Consider the following 16,591-nt stretch of genomic DNA (forward strand, 5'->3'; position numbering starts at 1 on the left):
GAGTTAAGTGACTCTCCTCCGTGCTCCCACAGAGAAATAACATCATCGACAAACTTACCCCAGAAACGGTGTTTTATCGGAAAATTTTCCAGAGCAGAGATTTCTATGAATTCCATATAAAAAGTTGCCAAAAATGGTGAAAGACTTGTACCCATGGGTAAACCCCTAATTTGGGTGAAAAATTGATCATTATATCGGAAATATGAGGAGGAACTATTGCAAAGACGGACGAGACGCATAATAGTTTCTATATCCAGTGTTTTGGAGTCTATTTGATCAATATTATCTTCTAATTTCCTTTAAAAAAAAAAGAGTAAAGTAATTTCTGAGACCACACTGGCTAATCATGATAAATGAAATGTTTGGTTTGGTGATGTGAATTTACTATTTAAAAAATGTTTGATGAATGTATGTGTTTATTTTGTTTTTCGTTTCGTTTCTCCCCTGTTTTTTTCCTGGCCATAGAGCCTTACGGGGGAGAATATATTGAAGTATTTGTTATTCTTGTGTCTAATTTACCGTAGATTTTGGAATTCAGTTATATATTTCTTGTTTTGTCTTTTTCAATAAATCCAATTCAAATTCAATTCAATTAAATCCTAATATTTTAGATTATAGCAAAATCAAACAAAATGTGAAAAACTACAGAAAGTAATTTTTATAGCCAATTTATGATCCTTGTAACGCACATAAAAATACGAGTTTACAAGTCTCTTTACATTTCGGGTGGAATATGACCCTTGCCTCCACCTCTCAAAAGAAAACTCCTCCAGGCTGGTTCTATTGATAGAAGCCAGATTTCCTCTATCAATATTACGACACTGAAAAAATGTTAAATGTTCTGTCTTTCATAATTATAATTCCGACTTACATACAGGTATCTAAAGCTAGTAGACCTAGGAGTAGAAAATTGGAAGGACTTGGACTTATTATCCTGCTATGAGGGGCAACAATCAATTAGACATGAAACACAGCATGCTTTTTATTCCCCATTTCATCAAAATTGTTCTATATAGCAAATTCTGCGCATAAGCTCAGTTGCTCAATAGGCGATAAAGACCAACTTCTTTCTACGATTTTTTTTCCTTTTAAACCAAAGACATTGCATAAATTATATTGAATGTACAGAAAGTACTATTTTTTTCGAGCATGAATGTTTTTGTTTTCGAAAGTTTTTTTTTATATTTTACGGGTTAGTGTAGTACACTTAGTAAAGAGAGATATGTCTCCCATGAACTTTTTGCTTTTCTTTCTTCACGAAGAATTAAATTGAAAATACACACCAAAAAAATAATTAGCTGAGCTGTACAAACAGCATCGGGAATTTGAGGTATGCGTGCGACAACTGTGTTGTTGCAGTTAAGAACATACAAATCTCTACAGAGTCCTGCCCCTACCAACAGATTTAGTTTGAATAGACCGAGTCAGTATTACAATTCAGGATTTTCGGAGCAAATATTGGCCAAGTAATTAGGGAAAACTAGAAACAGGGAAGTTGATGACTAGAAACTCAAACAATTGGTTCCTACTTGTTGAGATAATCAATAAACAATGACATTGCGGCAAGCAAAGCTTCCATCCAAATTTGAAAACGTCTATGAGAAAAAGCATCACGAAAGAAAAACGTCATAAACATTACATTTCCAAGACAATTGACTCATTCTTTGAGACGAAGAGCCAACTAGTAATAAAAACGGAAAAAAACCATTAAATAATTAAATAGTTGGTATGACCTAAAATGAAGGACAAAGGCCATGGATAAATAAGCTAAAAACAAATGTTAGATCTGAAGCTTTAAAATACGTTATTTACTCGTCCAAGCCCTTACACAGAGGTGTCAAATAGGTGTCCCCCTTTTATAACATAAAATCTTAAAAAATAGTAATATTAGGAAAAATTAAAACATTTCGTTGAATATTTTTCACAGACCACACTGCCATTCCTTGACGAAACGAATAAGAGTTTCAATAGGGCCTTTTTTTATTTTTTTTTTCACTGTCTAATAAAGGACTTATCCCTATTGAAACTCTTATTCGTTTCGTTAAAGAAAGGCAGTGTGGTGTGTAAAAAAAAATTCAACGTCGTATATATGGGATGATAGACCAGGAAAATTTTATAGCTATAAATTCTGCAACATTCCGTTTATAATTGGAAGAAGAAGAAGATTGTGCTAACTTAACTACAAATTTAACAACGTTTTGTTTACAATTAGAAAAAGAAGAAGTTTATACCAGCCCTATTAAGAATTTAAAATAAATTTAAGCAAGATTAAGGAACTCAAGACTTTGAATGAACTCAGTTAATGAGCTTTTTAAACCAATGGACCAGTAGCATTCTGTGATCCGGAAGTTAATACATTCTTTTCTCTATAAATATACTTTGTGTTAATTATAATACTTTAGTATTTCTGCTGATGATGAGACTGACTGTGTCTTCCAAATATTCAGAACTTTTGTATTTGTTTTTCACTGTCTAATAAAGGACTTATCCCTAGTGCAACTCTTATTCATTTTAAGATATTTCCTGATGTAAAGTTGTTCCTCGTCTATTGCATGGTTCCCTTTTATTGTCACTTATATTTACTCCTCTTTCGTACACTTTAAGCTTTAGTTTCATGTTCCAGTTCCTAGATTTGTTTTAACTAAAGGTTTTCGCTTGTTAGAGCTTGTTCTTAGTTTGTTTCTTTTATTGTTACTTTCCTTAGACTTACTTTATGCATTTTTGATTAAATGGCAAGAATCGCGAAATCGGCTTTATTGGCTGGTGATAATCATTTATAAATCAGGTCTCATTCTATCTTACTTGGGACGATCAAAATACTTTTTGCCGTAAATAAACTTGCAAACTTTTGTAAGGCAATACATCTACTTCACTTACTTGGGCATCATTATTAGTAAAGGTGATGGATGCAGGGGTGACGTAAAAAAGTAGAATAGCCAAGGCAGAAGGTGTTTTTTTTGCGGTTGAAAACGCTCAGGAAAATAGAAAAATAAACCTTTGAACCACTGGCAGATCCAGAGGAGAGGCGGGGGGGGGGGAGATCCTAGATAACTATTGAAAAAAATGATCTACCTTGAACTTATCTGAGTGAATCTTCCTGAGTGGTGGTTTTACAAGAGAATCTGGCTGAGGAGATGTAGCTGAGGAGGTTTTTTCAAGTTTATTCGAGTTCAATTTTCGCAGTTGTGGAAACCATCGTTTGCTAGAAAAACAAAATATTAAGTATGTCTTGCACTGGCAGCATTGTTGCACTCTTCAGTTTCAAGTGGCAGAGATAAGAAAATTTATTGACGTAAGCAGGTTCAGGAAAATTTATACCCAATATCTTAGTGGTTCTCCGTACTGAAAACACGAATAATTTTTTTTTTTTGTTTATTATTTGTATTTATCCAGTCTAGAGGCGGAGCAGCTGCCTCCTGGCAAAGCCCATGACCAAGTTGAACGATTTTTGTTGGATTTTGGCCCTCTTTTGGTTTTATTTGATTGTTTATCTGTTTCCATTTTAGGTCATATAATTCTTGAAAAAAATATGTGCCTCGTTCGCAAGGTGTTACAAAGCACCCAAATTTCTCCTAAATTTTGTCAAAAATGTCATGGAGGCACCATTTGACACATCATCCTGTTTCTCATCATCATTACTGGCTACACAACATTTGTTATTAATGCGGGTGAACCAAATTAACTGTGCGTATAAAACTATATAAAAAAACAACTACAAAACAAAACAAAACTCTTGTTTAATGATGTATTAACTTTAGAATCAATATGTGTCATAAAATAAAGAATGTATTTACAAAGATATAATGTAAAGATGATAATGTAAAATAAAGAATGAAATTTACAACTATTGACAACGGATACATTATATGAGAGACTCATTCAAAACAGTCATCATATGGCAATGATCTCTTCTAGGGTCAATACTGGAGTCGTTGATAATAAATCCTAGTTTCGAAATAATTCCAAAACTTAATAGTTCCTATTTAACGACAAAAGGGATAACAGAAACTTGTCTTTATACAGTTCTATATTTGTATGATGGCCAATTGTTTACCATATTCCCTTGTGAAGATGAGTTAAAGTACTAGCAACCACACAAATATGATGCAAATAATTAAAGTCCCGCCTCCCCTAAAAAGACGTGTAGTTTAGAATGACAAGATAAACTTTTTTTTCCTAACTTGGGTAAGATAATATATACTAGTCAAGAGCAAACAATATATGCAAAAAGAATTTAACAAAAAATATGTTTGGCAACCTAGCTTAATCAATAGATGTTGCATACATTACAAGTAGAGAGGGGTCAGGAGGTCCCATTGCCCACCCCTGCTGCCACCTACAACTTTTTTTAACACCATATATTGGCACGAGAACCACGTGGTTTATGGTTTTCTCAGTGAGAATGAAAAAACAGGAATTTTCTCACTTGAAAAACCATGAATTTTGTCACATTTATGTATGTTTTCATGGATGGTTATGTGTGTGGGTCGATTTATTTGATGTTTTTCTCGGATGTCAACATCAAATTATGGATGTTTTATGGTTTTTCTCAGTGAGAATTTGAAAAACAGGAACTTTGTCACATTTATGGATGTCAACAGCAATTTTTGTCTGTTTTATGGTTTTCTCAGTGATAATTTGAAAAAACAGGGACTTTCTCACTGAGAAAACCATAAACCACGTGGTGCTGTCACGAGTCAGAACACCTCTGCTGTCGACCTCAATTCACCTATCGTGAATCAATAATTCCCCTTAGAAACAACAAATTAATTTCCCCTTTCTTGACAGATCAATCAATCAATGACATCATCTGTCAGACTTTAAAAATTTTCGCCTAGAAACATTTCTCCAGGAATAGATCCAAATCATTAATGTCTTTGCCTCGGGAACAGTTCTACTGGTCGAACTCGAAAGGATATTAATAACCAAAGGCCACGGAAACAATTAGGCAAGAAACATCTTAGCGATGAATTGTTTTAGCGCGCGAAAAGGTTTCATATTAATTTGAAATGCGTTAGCGCAGAGATGCCAATAACAAAGGAACACGCTGAATTTACGTTTAGGGATTATTTGGGCGAAACCGTTTTAGACAGGTTATGGAACTATTTCGGCGAAACAGATAGAGACATTTTAAAAGGAGATTTTTGAAGAGATTTTGGAGGAGAATTTGAGTGTGGTCGTTATAATACACAAGTTTCATTTGAACAGTGTTGTGAGGTCCTCTAACCCAACCCCAAAGGGTCCCAATCCTCCTACCCCAACCCCGAAGGAAGCCCCCGGTCCCCAAAGGCCCCCCCCGCGCCCAATGGCCCTCCACCGGGCCCCAAATGTCCCCCAGGCCCCCAACTGTCCCCCCGGACCCTCAAAGGCCCCCCAAGCTCCCAAAGGGCCACCGGCGCCCCCAAAGGCCCACCCAGACCCCAAAGACCATCCCCGGACCCCCCAAAGGCCCATCGAGCTCCCAAAGGACCAACGGGGTCCCAAAGGCCCTCCACCGGTCCCCAACTGCCCCTCCGGACCCCCAAAGGCCCTCCCCTGGTCCTCAAAGGTCCCCCGGGCTCCCAAAGGGCCAACGAGGTCCCAAAAGCCCTCCACCGGTCCCCAAATGTCCCCCAGGCACCCAAAGGCCCTCCCTGTGCCCCAAAGGCCCACCCAGACCCCCAATGGCCATCCCCGGGCCCCCCAAAGGCCCATCGAGCTCCCAAAGGACCAACGGGGTCCCAAAGGCCCTCCACCGGTCCCCAAATGTCCCCCAGGCCCCCAAAGGCCCTCCCTATGCCCAAAGGCCCTCCCTGTGCCCCAAAGGCCCACCTCCGGCCCCCACAGGTCCCCCCGACCAGAGAACCGCCGCCTGGCTAACACACACACACACACACACACACACACACACACACACACACACACACACACACACACACACACACACACACACACACACACACACACACACACACACACACACACACACACACACACACACACACACACACACACACACACACACACACACACACACACACACACACACACACACACACACACACACACACACACACACACACACACACACACACACACACACACACACACACACACACACACACACACACACACACACACACACACACACACACACACACACACACACACACACACACACACACACACACACACACACACACACACACACACACACACACACACACACACACACACACACACACACACACACACACACACACACACACACACACACACACACACACACACACACACACACACACACACACACACACACACACACACACACACACACACACACACACACACACACACACACACACACACACACACACACACACACACACACACACACACACACACACACACACACACATAAACACACACACACAAACACACATACACTAACACATACAAACAAACAAACAAAAACACACATACACATACAAACATACACATATAAAAACTCATACAAACACACACATACACACACACATACACACAAACACACACACATACACACACACACACATACACACATACATACACATAAACACACTCATACACACACATACACATACACACAAACTAACACACACACACATACAAATAAACACACACACATAAACACACACACATACACACAAATACAAACATACAAAAACACACACACACAAAAAAAAACAGAAACAAACACAAACACACAAAAAAACAAACAAAAAAACACAGAAATATAAACACACACACACACACACATAGGTGAATGTTGTCTGAAACCTATGATTTGGGATATGTAATTTGCTATTTCTGACTTTTCATAACCGGATTTCTTAGTCTTTCGTAGGTGTGTGGTGTCTGAAACCTATGATTTGGGATGTGTGGGTTGCTATTTTTTTACTTTTCTGAGCAGGATTTCTTAGCCATTCGTAGGTGTGTGTTGACTGAAACCTATGATTTGGGATGGTTAATTTGCTATTTTTGACTTTTCTGAGCTAGATTTCTTAGCCTTTCATAGGTGTGTCCTTTCAGAAAATTATGATTTGGGAGGTATAGTTTGCTTTTTGGACTTTTCAGAGCTAGGATTCTTAGTCACTCATAGGTGTTTGTTGTCTGAAACTTCGAGTTTGGGATGAGTAGTTGGCTATTTCAGACTTTTCTGAGCTAAGGTTTCTTAGTATTTCGTAGGTGAATGCTGTCTGAAACTTATGATTTGGGATATGTAAATTACTATTTCGGGCTTTTCTGAGTTAGATTTCTTAGTCTTTCATAGGCGTGTGATGTCTGAAACCTATGATTTGGGCTATATAATTTCCTTTTCTGACTTTTCATAACCGGTGTGTCTTTCGTAGGTGTGTGGTGTCTGAAACCTATGATTTGGGATGTGTGGGTTGCTATTTTTTGACTTTTCTGAGCAGGATTTCTTAGCCATTCGTAGGTGTGTGTTGACTGAAACCTATGATTTGGGATGGTTAATTTGCTATTTTTGACTTTTCTGAGCTAGATTTCTTAGCCTTTCATAGGTGTGTCATTTCAGAAAATTATGATTTGGGAGGTCTAGTTTGCTTTTTGGACTTTTCATAGCAAGGATTCTTAGTCACTCATAGGTGTTTGTTGTCTGAAACTTAGAGTTTGGGATGAGTAGTTGGCTATTTCAGACTTTTCTGAGCTATGGTTTCCTAGTATTTCGTAGGTGATTGCTGTCTGAAACTTATGATTTGGGTTATATACATTACTATTTCGGGCTTTTCTGAGTTGGATTTCTTAGTCTTTCATAGGTGTGTGATGTCTGAAACCTATGATTTGGGATGTGTAGTTTGCTATTTTCGACTTTTCTGAGCTAGGTTTCTTAGCCTTTCATAGGTATGTGTTGTCAGAAAATTATGATTTGGGATGTGTAGTTTGCTATTTCAGGCTTTTCTGAGCTAAGGTTTTCTAGTATTTCGTAGGGGAATGTTGTCTGAAACCTATAGTTTGGGATGAGTAGTTTGCTATTTTTGACTTTTCTGAGCTAGGTTTCTTAGTCTTTCGTTGGTGTGTGTTGACTGAAACCTATGATTTGGGATACTTAGTTTTATATTTTTGACTTTTATGAGCTGGATTTCTTATCATTTACTTGGTTAGTGTTGAATGAAACATATGATTGGGATGAGTTGTTTGCTATTTTTGTCTTTTCTGAGCTAGATTTCTTAGCCGTTCATAGGTGTGTGTTGTCTGAAACTTATGATTTGGGATGTGTAGTTTGCTATTTGAACTTTTCAGAGCTATGATTCTTAGTCCGTCATAGGCGTTTGTTGTCTGAAACTTCTAGTTTGGGAATGAGTAATTTGCTATTTCAGGCTTTTCTGAGCTAAGGTTTCTTAGTCTTTCATGGGTGAATGATGTCCGAAACCTATGATTTGGGATATGTAAATTACTATTTCGGGCTTTTCTGAGTGGGATTTCTTAGTCTTTCATATGTGGGTGTTGTCTGAAACCTATGATTTGGGATGGGTGGATTGGTACTTTTGACTTTTCTGAGCTGAATTTCTTAGCCTTTCATAGGTGCTTGTTGTCTGAAACCTATAGTTTGGGATGACTAGTTTGCTATTTTTGACTTTTCTGAGCTAGGTTTCTTAGCCGTTCTTAGGTGAGTGTTGTCTGAAACCTAGGATTTGGGATATGTAAATTACTATTTCGGGCTTTTCTAAGCTAGATTTCTTAGTCTTTCATAGGTATGTGTTGTCTGAAACCTATGATTTGGGATGTGTGGGTTGCTATTTTTTGACTTTTCCGAGCTGGATTTCTTAGCCGTTCATAGGTGAGTGCTGTCTGAAACTTGTGATTTGAGATGGTTAATTTGCTATTTCAGGCTTTTATTAGCTAGGTTTCATAGCCTTTCATAGGTGTGTGTTGTCAGAAAATTACGATTTGGGATGTGTAGTTTGCTATTTGATTTTTTCAGAGCTAGGATTCTTAGTCCATCATTGGTGTTTGTTGTCTGAAACCAATAGTTTGGGATGACTAGTTTGCTATTTCAGGCTTGTTCATTTTGAATTTCTGTCATGAAATGCAAGAGTTGGAAAATTAGGGTCTTAGTCCACCAGCACAGTATTAGGGTCCCAGTCCACCAGCCTGAATGGTGGAAATTCACTAGCTCAGAATTGGGGTCTTAGTCCACCAGCCTGAATGGTGGAAATCCACTAGCTCAATATTTGGGTCTCAGTCCACCAGCCTGAATGGTGGAAATTCACTAGCTCAGAATTAGGGTCTTAGTCAACCAGCCCGAATGGTGGAAATTCACAATCTCAGAATTGGGGTCTTAGTCCACCACACTGAATGGTTGAAATTCACATTAGACGACACAAAAACTTACACACACACAAAAACTTACACACACGCACAAAAACTTACACACACACACAAAAACTTACACACACACACACACATGAAAACTTACACACACACACCAAAACTTACACACACACTATGAAACATAGACACAAACACACACAAAAACTAACACACACACACAAACACAAAAACTAACACATGCACACGAAAACTTACATGCACACAAAAACTTACATGCACACAAAAACTTACACACACACACACACACAAAAAAATAACACACACACACACACACGAAAACACACACACACACACCAAAACTAACACACACACACAAACTTACAAACACACACACACGCACACACAAAAAAAAACAAGAAAACAAAAAAAAACTCACACAAACAAGCAAAAAAACTTACACACACCCACACAAACACAAAAAAACACAAACACCAAAACACACACAAACTAACACACAAACACACGAAAACATAAACACACACGCAAAAACTTACACACACAAAAACTAACACACACACACACACACACACACACAAAAACTTACACAATCTCGCTAAAAATTACATTCACACAAAAACTTAAATTCACACAAAAACTTACACACACACACACACACAAAACTTACACACACACACACACGAAAACTCACACACACACACACACCAAAACTTACACACACACAAAAACATACACACACACACACAAACACACACAAAAACTTACAAATGAAAAAAAAAAAAACTCACACACACACACGCACAAAAACTTACACACACACACACACACACAAAACTTACACACACACACACGAAAACTTACACACACACGCCAAAACTTACACAAACACAAAAACTTACACATGCACACGAAAACTTACACACACACACACACGAAAACTTACACACACACGTCAAAACTAACACACACACACACACACAAACTAACACACACACACACACAAAAACTTACACACACACACACACACAAAAAATTACACATGAAAACTAAAACTTACATTCAGACGAAAAATTACATTTACACAAAATCTTACACACACACACACACACAAAACTTACACACACACACACACACACACACACGAACAATCACACACACACGACACAAAATACACACACACAAAAACTAACACACACACACAAACACACATACACAAAAAATAACACAACAACACAAAAAAAAACTCACACACACACACACAAAAACTTACACACACACACAAACACACACAAAACTTCCACACACACACAATAAAACTTACACACACACACCAAAAATTACACACACAAAAACTTACACACACACACACACACACAAACATACACACACACAAAAAAAACTTACACACACACACACAAAAAAACAAACACACAAACTTACACAAACACACAAAAAAACTTATATGCACACGCAAAAGCTTAGACACAAAAAAACTTACACACACACACAAAAACTTACACCCACACTCAAAAACTTACATGCGCACAAAAACTTACATGCACACACAAACTTACACACACACACACAAAAACTTACACACACGCAAACAAAATTACACACACAAACAAACACAAATACACACACACACACACGAAAAAATACACACACACGAAAAAACATACAAACACAAAAACAAACTTACACACACACACACACACACAAAAACTTACACAAGCACGCGAACACGTACATACACACAAAAACTGATACACACACACACGAAAACTTACACACACACTTCAAAACTTACACACACAATATATGATACACACAAAAACAAACACACACACACACACACAAAAACTTACAAACACAAGCAAAAACTAACACACACACACACAAAAACACTAACACACACAAAAACTTACACACACACACACACACACACACAAAAACTTACACCCACACACAAAAACTTACACACACACACACAAAAACTTACACACACACACACGAAAACATACTCACACACAAAAACATACACACACGCACAAAAACTTACACACCCACACACACTTACACACACGCACACAAACATAAACCCCCACACACACGAAAACTTAGGCACACACACGAAAACTACCATATCACAGTTACATTGTCTTAATTTTTCAAATTTCATTTTGAATTTCTATCGTGAAATGCAAGAGTTGGAATATTTCAGTAGTGACTTGCTGTGCTTTACCTTCTCACAGTTACAGTCTCTTGATTTTTCGAAGTATATTTTGAATTTCTTTCATGAAATGCAAGATTTGGAATATTGGTGTGGTAGTCCATCAACTCAGAATTGGGGACACAGTCCACCAGCCTGAATGGTGGAAATCCACTAGCTCAGAATTAGGGTCATAGTCCACCAGCCTGAATGGTGGAAATTCACTAGCTCAGAATTGGGGTCTTAGTCCACCAGCCTGAATGGTTGAAATTCACATTAGACTAGGTTACGTGCGCACACACACACAGAGAGAGACGACTAACACACAGGGAAAACACACACACAAAGAGACGACACCTAACCTTTTCCGGCGAGTATGGTTAGGTTAGGTTAGGCTAGATTAAGTTAGGTTAGGTTAAGTTAGGTTAGGTTGGCCCCCGTACGCTTCACTTAGGTTAGCTTAGGTTAGGTGAGAGACAGGCAAAAAGTTAGGTGTATGATTAGGTTAGGTTAGATTAAGTTAGGTTAGGTTAAGTTAGGTTAGGCTAGGTTAGCCTACGTACGCGCGCGTACGTAGGCTAACCTAGCCTAACCTAACTTAACCTAACCTAACTTAATCTAACCTAACCTAACCTAATCATACACCTAACTTTTTGCCTGTCTCTCACCTAACTCTGTGTGTGTGTGTGTTTGTGTGTGTGTGTGTGTGTGTGTGTGTGTGTGTGTGTGTGTGTGTGTGTGTGTGTGTGTTATCCCGGTGGCGCTTCTCTGGTCCGGGGAACCTTTGGGGGCTGGGGGCGGGCCTTTGGGGCACAGGGAGGGCCTTTGGGCACAGGGAGGGCCTTTGGGCACAGGGAGGGCCTTTGGGGGCCTGGGGGACATTTGGGGACCGGTGGAGGGCCTTTGGGACCCCGTTGGTCCTTTGGGTGCTCGATGGGCCTTTGGGGGGCCCCGGGGTGGCCATTGGGGGTCTGGGTGGGCCTTTGGGGCACAGGGAGGGCCTTTGGGTGCCTGGGGAACATTTGGGGACCGGTGGAGGGCCTTTGGGACCCCGTTGGTCCTTTGGGAGCCCGGGGGACCTTTGAGGACCAGGGGCGGGCCTTTGGGGGGCCGGAGGGGCAGTTGGGGGCCGGTGGAGGGCCTTTGGGACCCCGTTGGTCCTTTGGGAGCTCGATGGGCCTTTGGGGGGCCCGGGGATGGTCTTTGGGGTCTGGTTGGGCCTTTGGGGGTGCCGGTGGCCCTTTGGGAGCTTGGGGGCCTTTGAGGGTCCGGGGGGACAGTTGGGGGCCTGGGGGACATTTGGGGACCGGTGGAGGGCCTTTGGGAGCTTGGGGGGGGGCTTTTGAGGACCGGGGGCTTCCTTCGGGGTTGGGGTAGGAGGATTGGGACCCTTTGGGGTTGGGTTAGAGGACCTCACAACACTGTTCAAATGAAACTTGTGTATTATAACGACCACACTCAAATTCTCCTCCAAAATCTCTTCAAAATCACCTTTTAAAATGTCTCTATCTGTTTCGCCGAAATAGTTCCATAACCTGTCTAAAACGCTTTCGCCCAAATAATCCCTAAACGTAAATTCAGCGTGTTCCTTTGTTATTGGCATCTCTGCGCTAACGCATTTCAAATTAATATGAAACCTTTTCGCGCGCTAAAACAATTCATCGCTAAGATGTTTCTTGCCTAATTGTTTCCGTGGCCTTTGGTTATTAATATCCTTTCGAGTTCGACCAGTAGAACTGTTCCCGAGGCAAAGACATTAATGATTTGGATCTATTCCTGGAGAAATGTTTCTAGGCGAAAATTTTTAAAGTCTGACAGATGATGTCATTGATTGATTGATCTGTCAAGAAAGGGGAAATTAATTTGTTGTTTCTAAGGGGAATTATTGATTCACGATAGGTGAATTGAGGTCGACAGCACAGGTGTTCTGACTCGTGACAGCACCACGTGGTTTATGGTTTTCTCAGTGAGAAAGTTCCTGTTTTTTCAAATTCTCACTGAGAAAACCATAAAACAGACATGAATTGCTGTTGACATCCATAAATGTGACAAATTCCTGTTTTTCAAATTCTCACTGACAAAAACCATAAAACATCCATAATTTGATGTTGACATCCGAGAAAAACATCAAATAAATCGACCCACACACATAACCGTCCATGAAACGTCCATAAAAGTGAGAAAATTCCTGTTTTTTCAAGTGAGAAAATTCCTGTTTTTTCATTCTCACTGAGAAAACCATAAACCACGTGGTTCTCGTGCCAATATATGGTGTTAAAAAAGTTGTAGGTGGCAGCAGGGGTGGGCAATGGGACCTCCTGACCCCTCTCTACTATTACAGTAAGCTCAAAATAATTGGCATCTAGGCAAATAAAACTTTGAAGTCCATTTAGATGGGGTACACCTGTTTACATTGTTGACGAATATTTTTGCTGGTAAGATTTTTCATCAAAATACTGATGGAAGTATACATTTAACCTAAATTGAAGCCTTTTTCAGAAATATAGGATTTCACATTGAAAACCTCAAAAAAGAAAAGAAAAAACTTATCGTGGCATAAAGTAAAGTCAATTTCTTGACTGTCACTCCTAGAGTATCTTTTGACAGGCTGAAACCATAGTTCAAACCTCTTAACCTAAGGCACTTTTTCTTTATCGGATCTGTATATTCTTGGGTTTTTCTGCTCAAAGCGACGTATAAACTAATTGAACTATTCGACAGGGAAAAAGTTAAAAATTACTAATCAAAAGTCGGATCAGAAAAGTTAGCCAATCAAAATTTAGTACTTTGTGATTAGGTCCATTGGAATGCAGTCTATGATAGCATATTGGGTAACACAGCACTGGCCTCACTACAGAGTATAGTGGTCACTTTACACTTTATGAGATTGTGTGATTTTTCAAAGCAAAAGTTGCAGATAATTATGTTTCAAAAAAAGACTGTGGAATAAGAGCCAAATTAATCTTAGCAAATAAATTCATTTCTAGAACAAGCAAGATTCTAGATCCCCCCTAAGCGATGTGAATCATACATCAGCACAAATTACCTAATGATTTATCACTATTTTTAGTGATTTATTTACTATTAGTGGGTGTTCCTGGTGTTACTTTGATTAAAGTATTTCCTGGTCAATTCAGTATATATTTTCCCTCTTCAGTTAGACTTTTCCTGGGCGTTCTAGTCTTAAAATTCTCATTTTGAAAAACTTTGGCGGAAACATTTGAAAAACTTTACTTGTCATTACTAATATAATCGCACTAAAGATAGTTTCAAACAGTTTCTATTCTTGGCAGAATGATACTTATAAGACTAACAGATTGATACACACCGTTTTAAGAGAACAAGGGTGCGGTTTTAGAAAAGGTGAAGAAACTAAACATCCACTCTTAAATTAATAATCTAGAATTCTAGATGTGTTGGAGAAATCAGACCCTTTTAATAATGAGTTTTATAGATTATGAACAGAGATTTGTTTTAACTGACAAAAAATTTTAAATGAAGGTTTATTCTTGTGGGGTTTAGCCAAAAAATACACTCAGATGATAGAGCAAATATAGCAGTAATAACTTTATTTAAAAAAAAGAAAAAAAACAAACAAACAGAATCTATCGGTAGCACACCAAAAGCTTTGATTGCGAGGGTGTTCAACTAACAAGAAAATAATAACAACAAAAAACATATGGTATAATAAGCTGGAAGATAAAACCATGTACCGAGAAATAAAACATGAGTAAAACACACTCAATAAAACTACATAATGTCATGATCCCGAAGCAATAATAACCTTAAAAAAATATTAATGATAATCAATTATTAACAAAAACAAATAACAGTAGTATCCATACTATTGATTGAAAACCTACATGAAAAATACATGGAATTGCTATAGATTGAAAACCTACATGAAAAAAATACATGGAATTGCGCAAGAAAACGCACGCCTGAGACACTAGACTTACACGTGGGCATTTTAAAAGGCTGGCTCGGTATAGTGTGGTCTAACATGTTTTGAGAGTATGATCGCAATTATTTAAATCAACCACATTGGTTTTTGTTATTGTTGTCAATTTCACAAGAAGTTGCACTTCAGCTTCACGTGCATATTTATTTTTAAAGCTGGCACGGTATAAAGTGGTCCAGCATGTTTTGGGAGTATGCTCGAAATTATATAACTCAACCAGACTGTTTTTCGAGTCAACATCCATTTTTTACGAACCAATCAGAGACATCGCTGGTTGCTCAATATACGATAACTCTAGTAATCTATCTAGTACTTTCACACCTACATTCACACCTACAAGACCATGCATCTAGTACTTTCACACCTACAAGAAAAGCATATTATGAAGCAAGTGGGGAGATCACGTTCAAAGAGAGAGAGCATTCTCTCACACCTAAACTTCCTTGGCACCTTTTTAAAGCATGTACTCGGGGATACCTATCCAAGCAACGTGATTAAACACGCTTTTAAAATTAAGATGATTTGATTGACATTTACAAAAAAGGGGTAAGAAATTCGCAAATTGGACTCTATGAACGATATTAATTAATGTTTGAATAATAGGAGTGTGATTGATTCTAATTAGTGATTGGATAATTTTTTAACATGAAATCTCTGAATAAAAATTTTTTGGAGGGATGGAATGATGGGAGCAAGGTGTCTTAGAGTACTTATAATGGTGTTATTTGGGGAGATTACGTTCCTTGGCACCTTTTCAGAGCATGTACTTATGGATACCTTTCCAACCAACGTGATTAAACACGCTTTTACAATCGGAATTGTTTGATTGACATTTGCAAAAAGGGATAAGGAATTCGAAAATTGGAGTCTATGAACGATATTAATTAATGTTTGAATAATAGGAGTGTGATTGATTCTAATTAGTGATTGGATAATTTTTTAACAAGAAATCTCTGAATAAAATATTTTTGGAGGGGTTGTCTTATTCTGTGTGTGTTTTTTTTTATTTTCTTTACTTGGTGGTCATTCAAAAAGCGAGGATTTCTGTTAAATAAATAATTCTTGTACCTTTTAAAATAGCTTTACGG

General features: G+C 38.4%; 1 protein-coding gene across 2 annotated transcripts in view; it reads right to left on the minus strand.

Annotated features, from left to right (window-relative positions):
- The window catches only part of trio (trio Rho guanine nucleotide exchange factor), a 456,894-nt gene that overhangs the window by 107,243 nt on the left and 333,060 nt on the right, over positions 1–16,591 (minus strand). For both annotated transcript variants that reach the window (XM_089089484.1, XM_089089483.1), the window contains one exon: positions 3,073–3,202. In XM_089089484.1, the coding sequence (XP_088945610.1) occupies positions 3,073–3,202 (130 nt within the window). The remainder of the gene's footprint in view (positions 1–3,072; positions 3,203–16,591) is intronic.

Source organism: Artemia sp. Qi Xiang Cuo, chromosome 5 (genome assembly GCF_049724085.1).
Source record: "Artemia sp. Qi Xiang Cuo chromosome 5, ASM4972408v1, whole genome shotgun sequence".
Taxonomy (NCBI): domain Eukaryota; kingdom Metazoa; phylum Arthropoda; class Branchiopoda; order Anostraca; family Artemiidae; genus Artemia; species Artemia sp. Qi Xiang Cuo.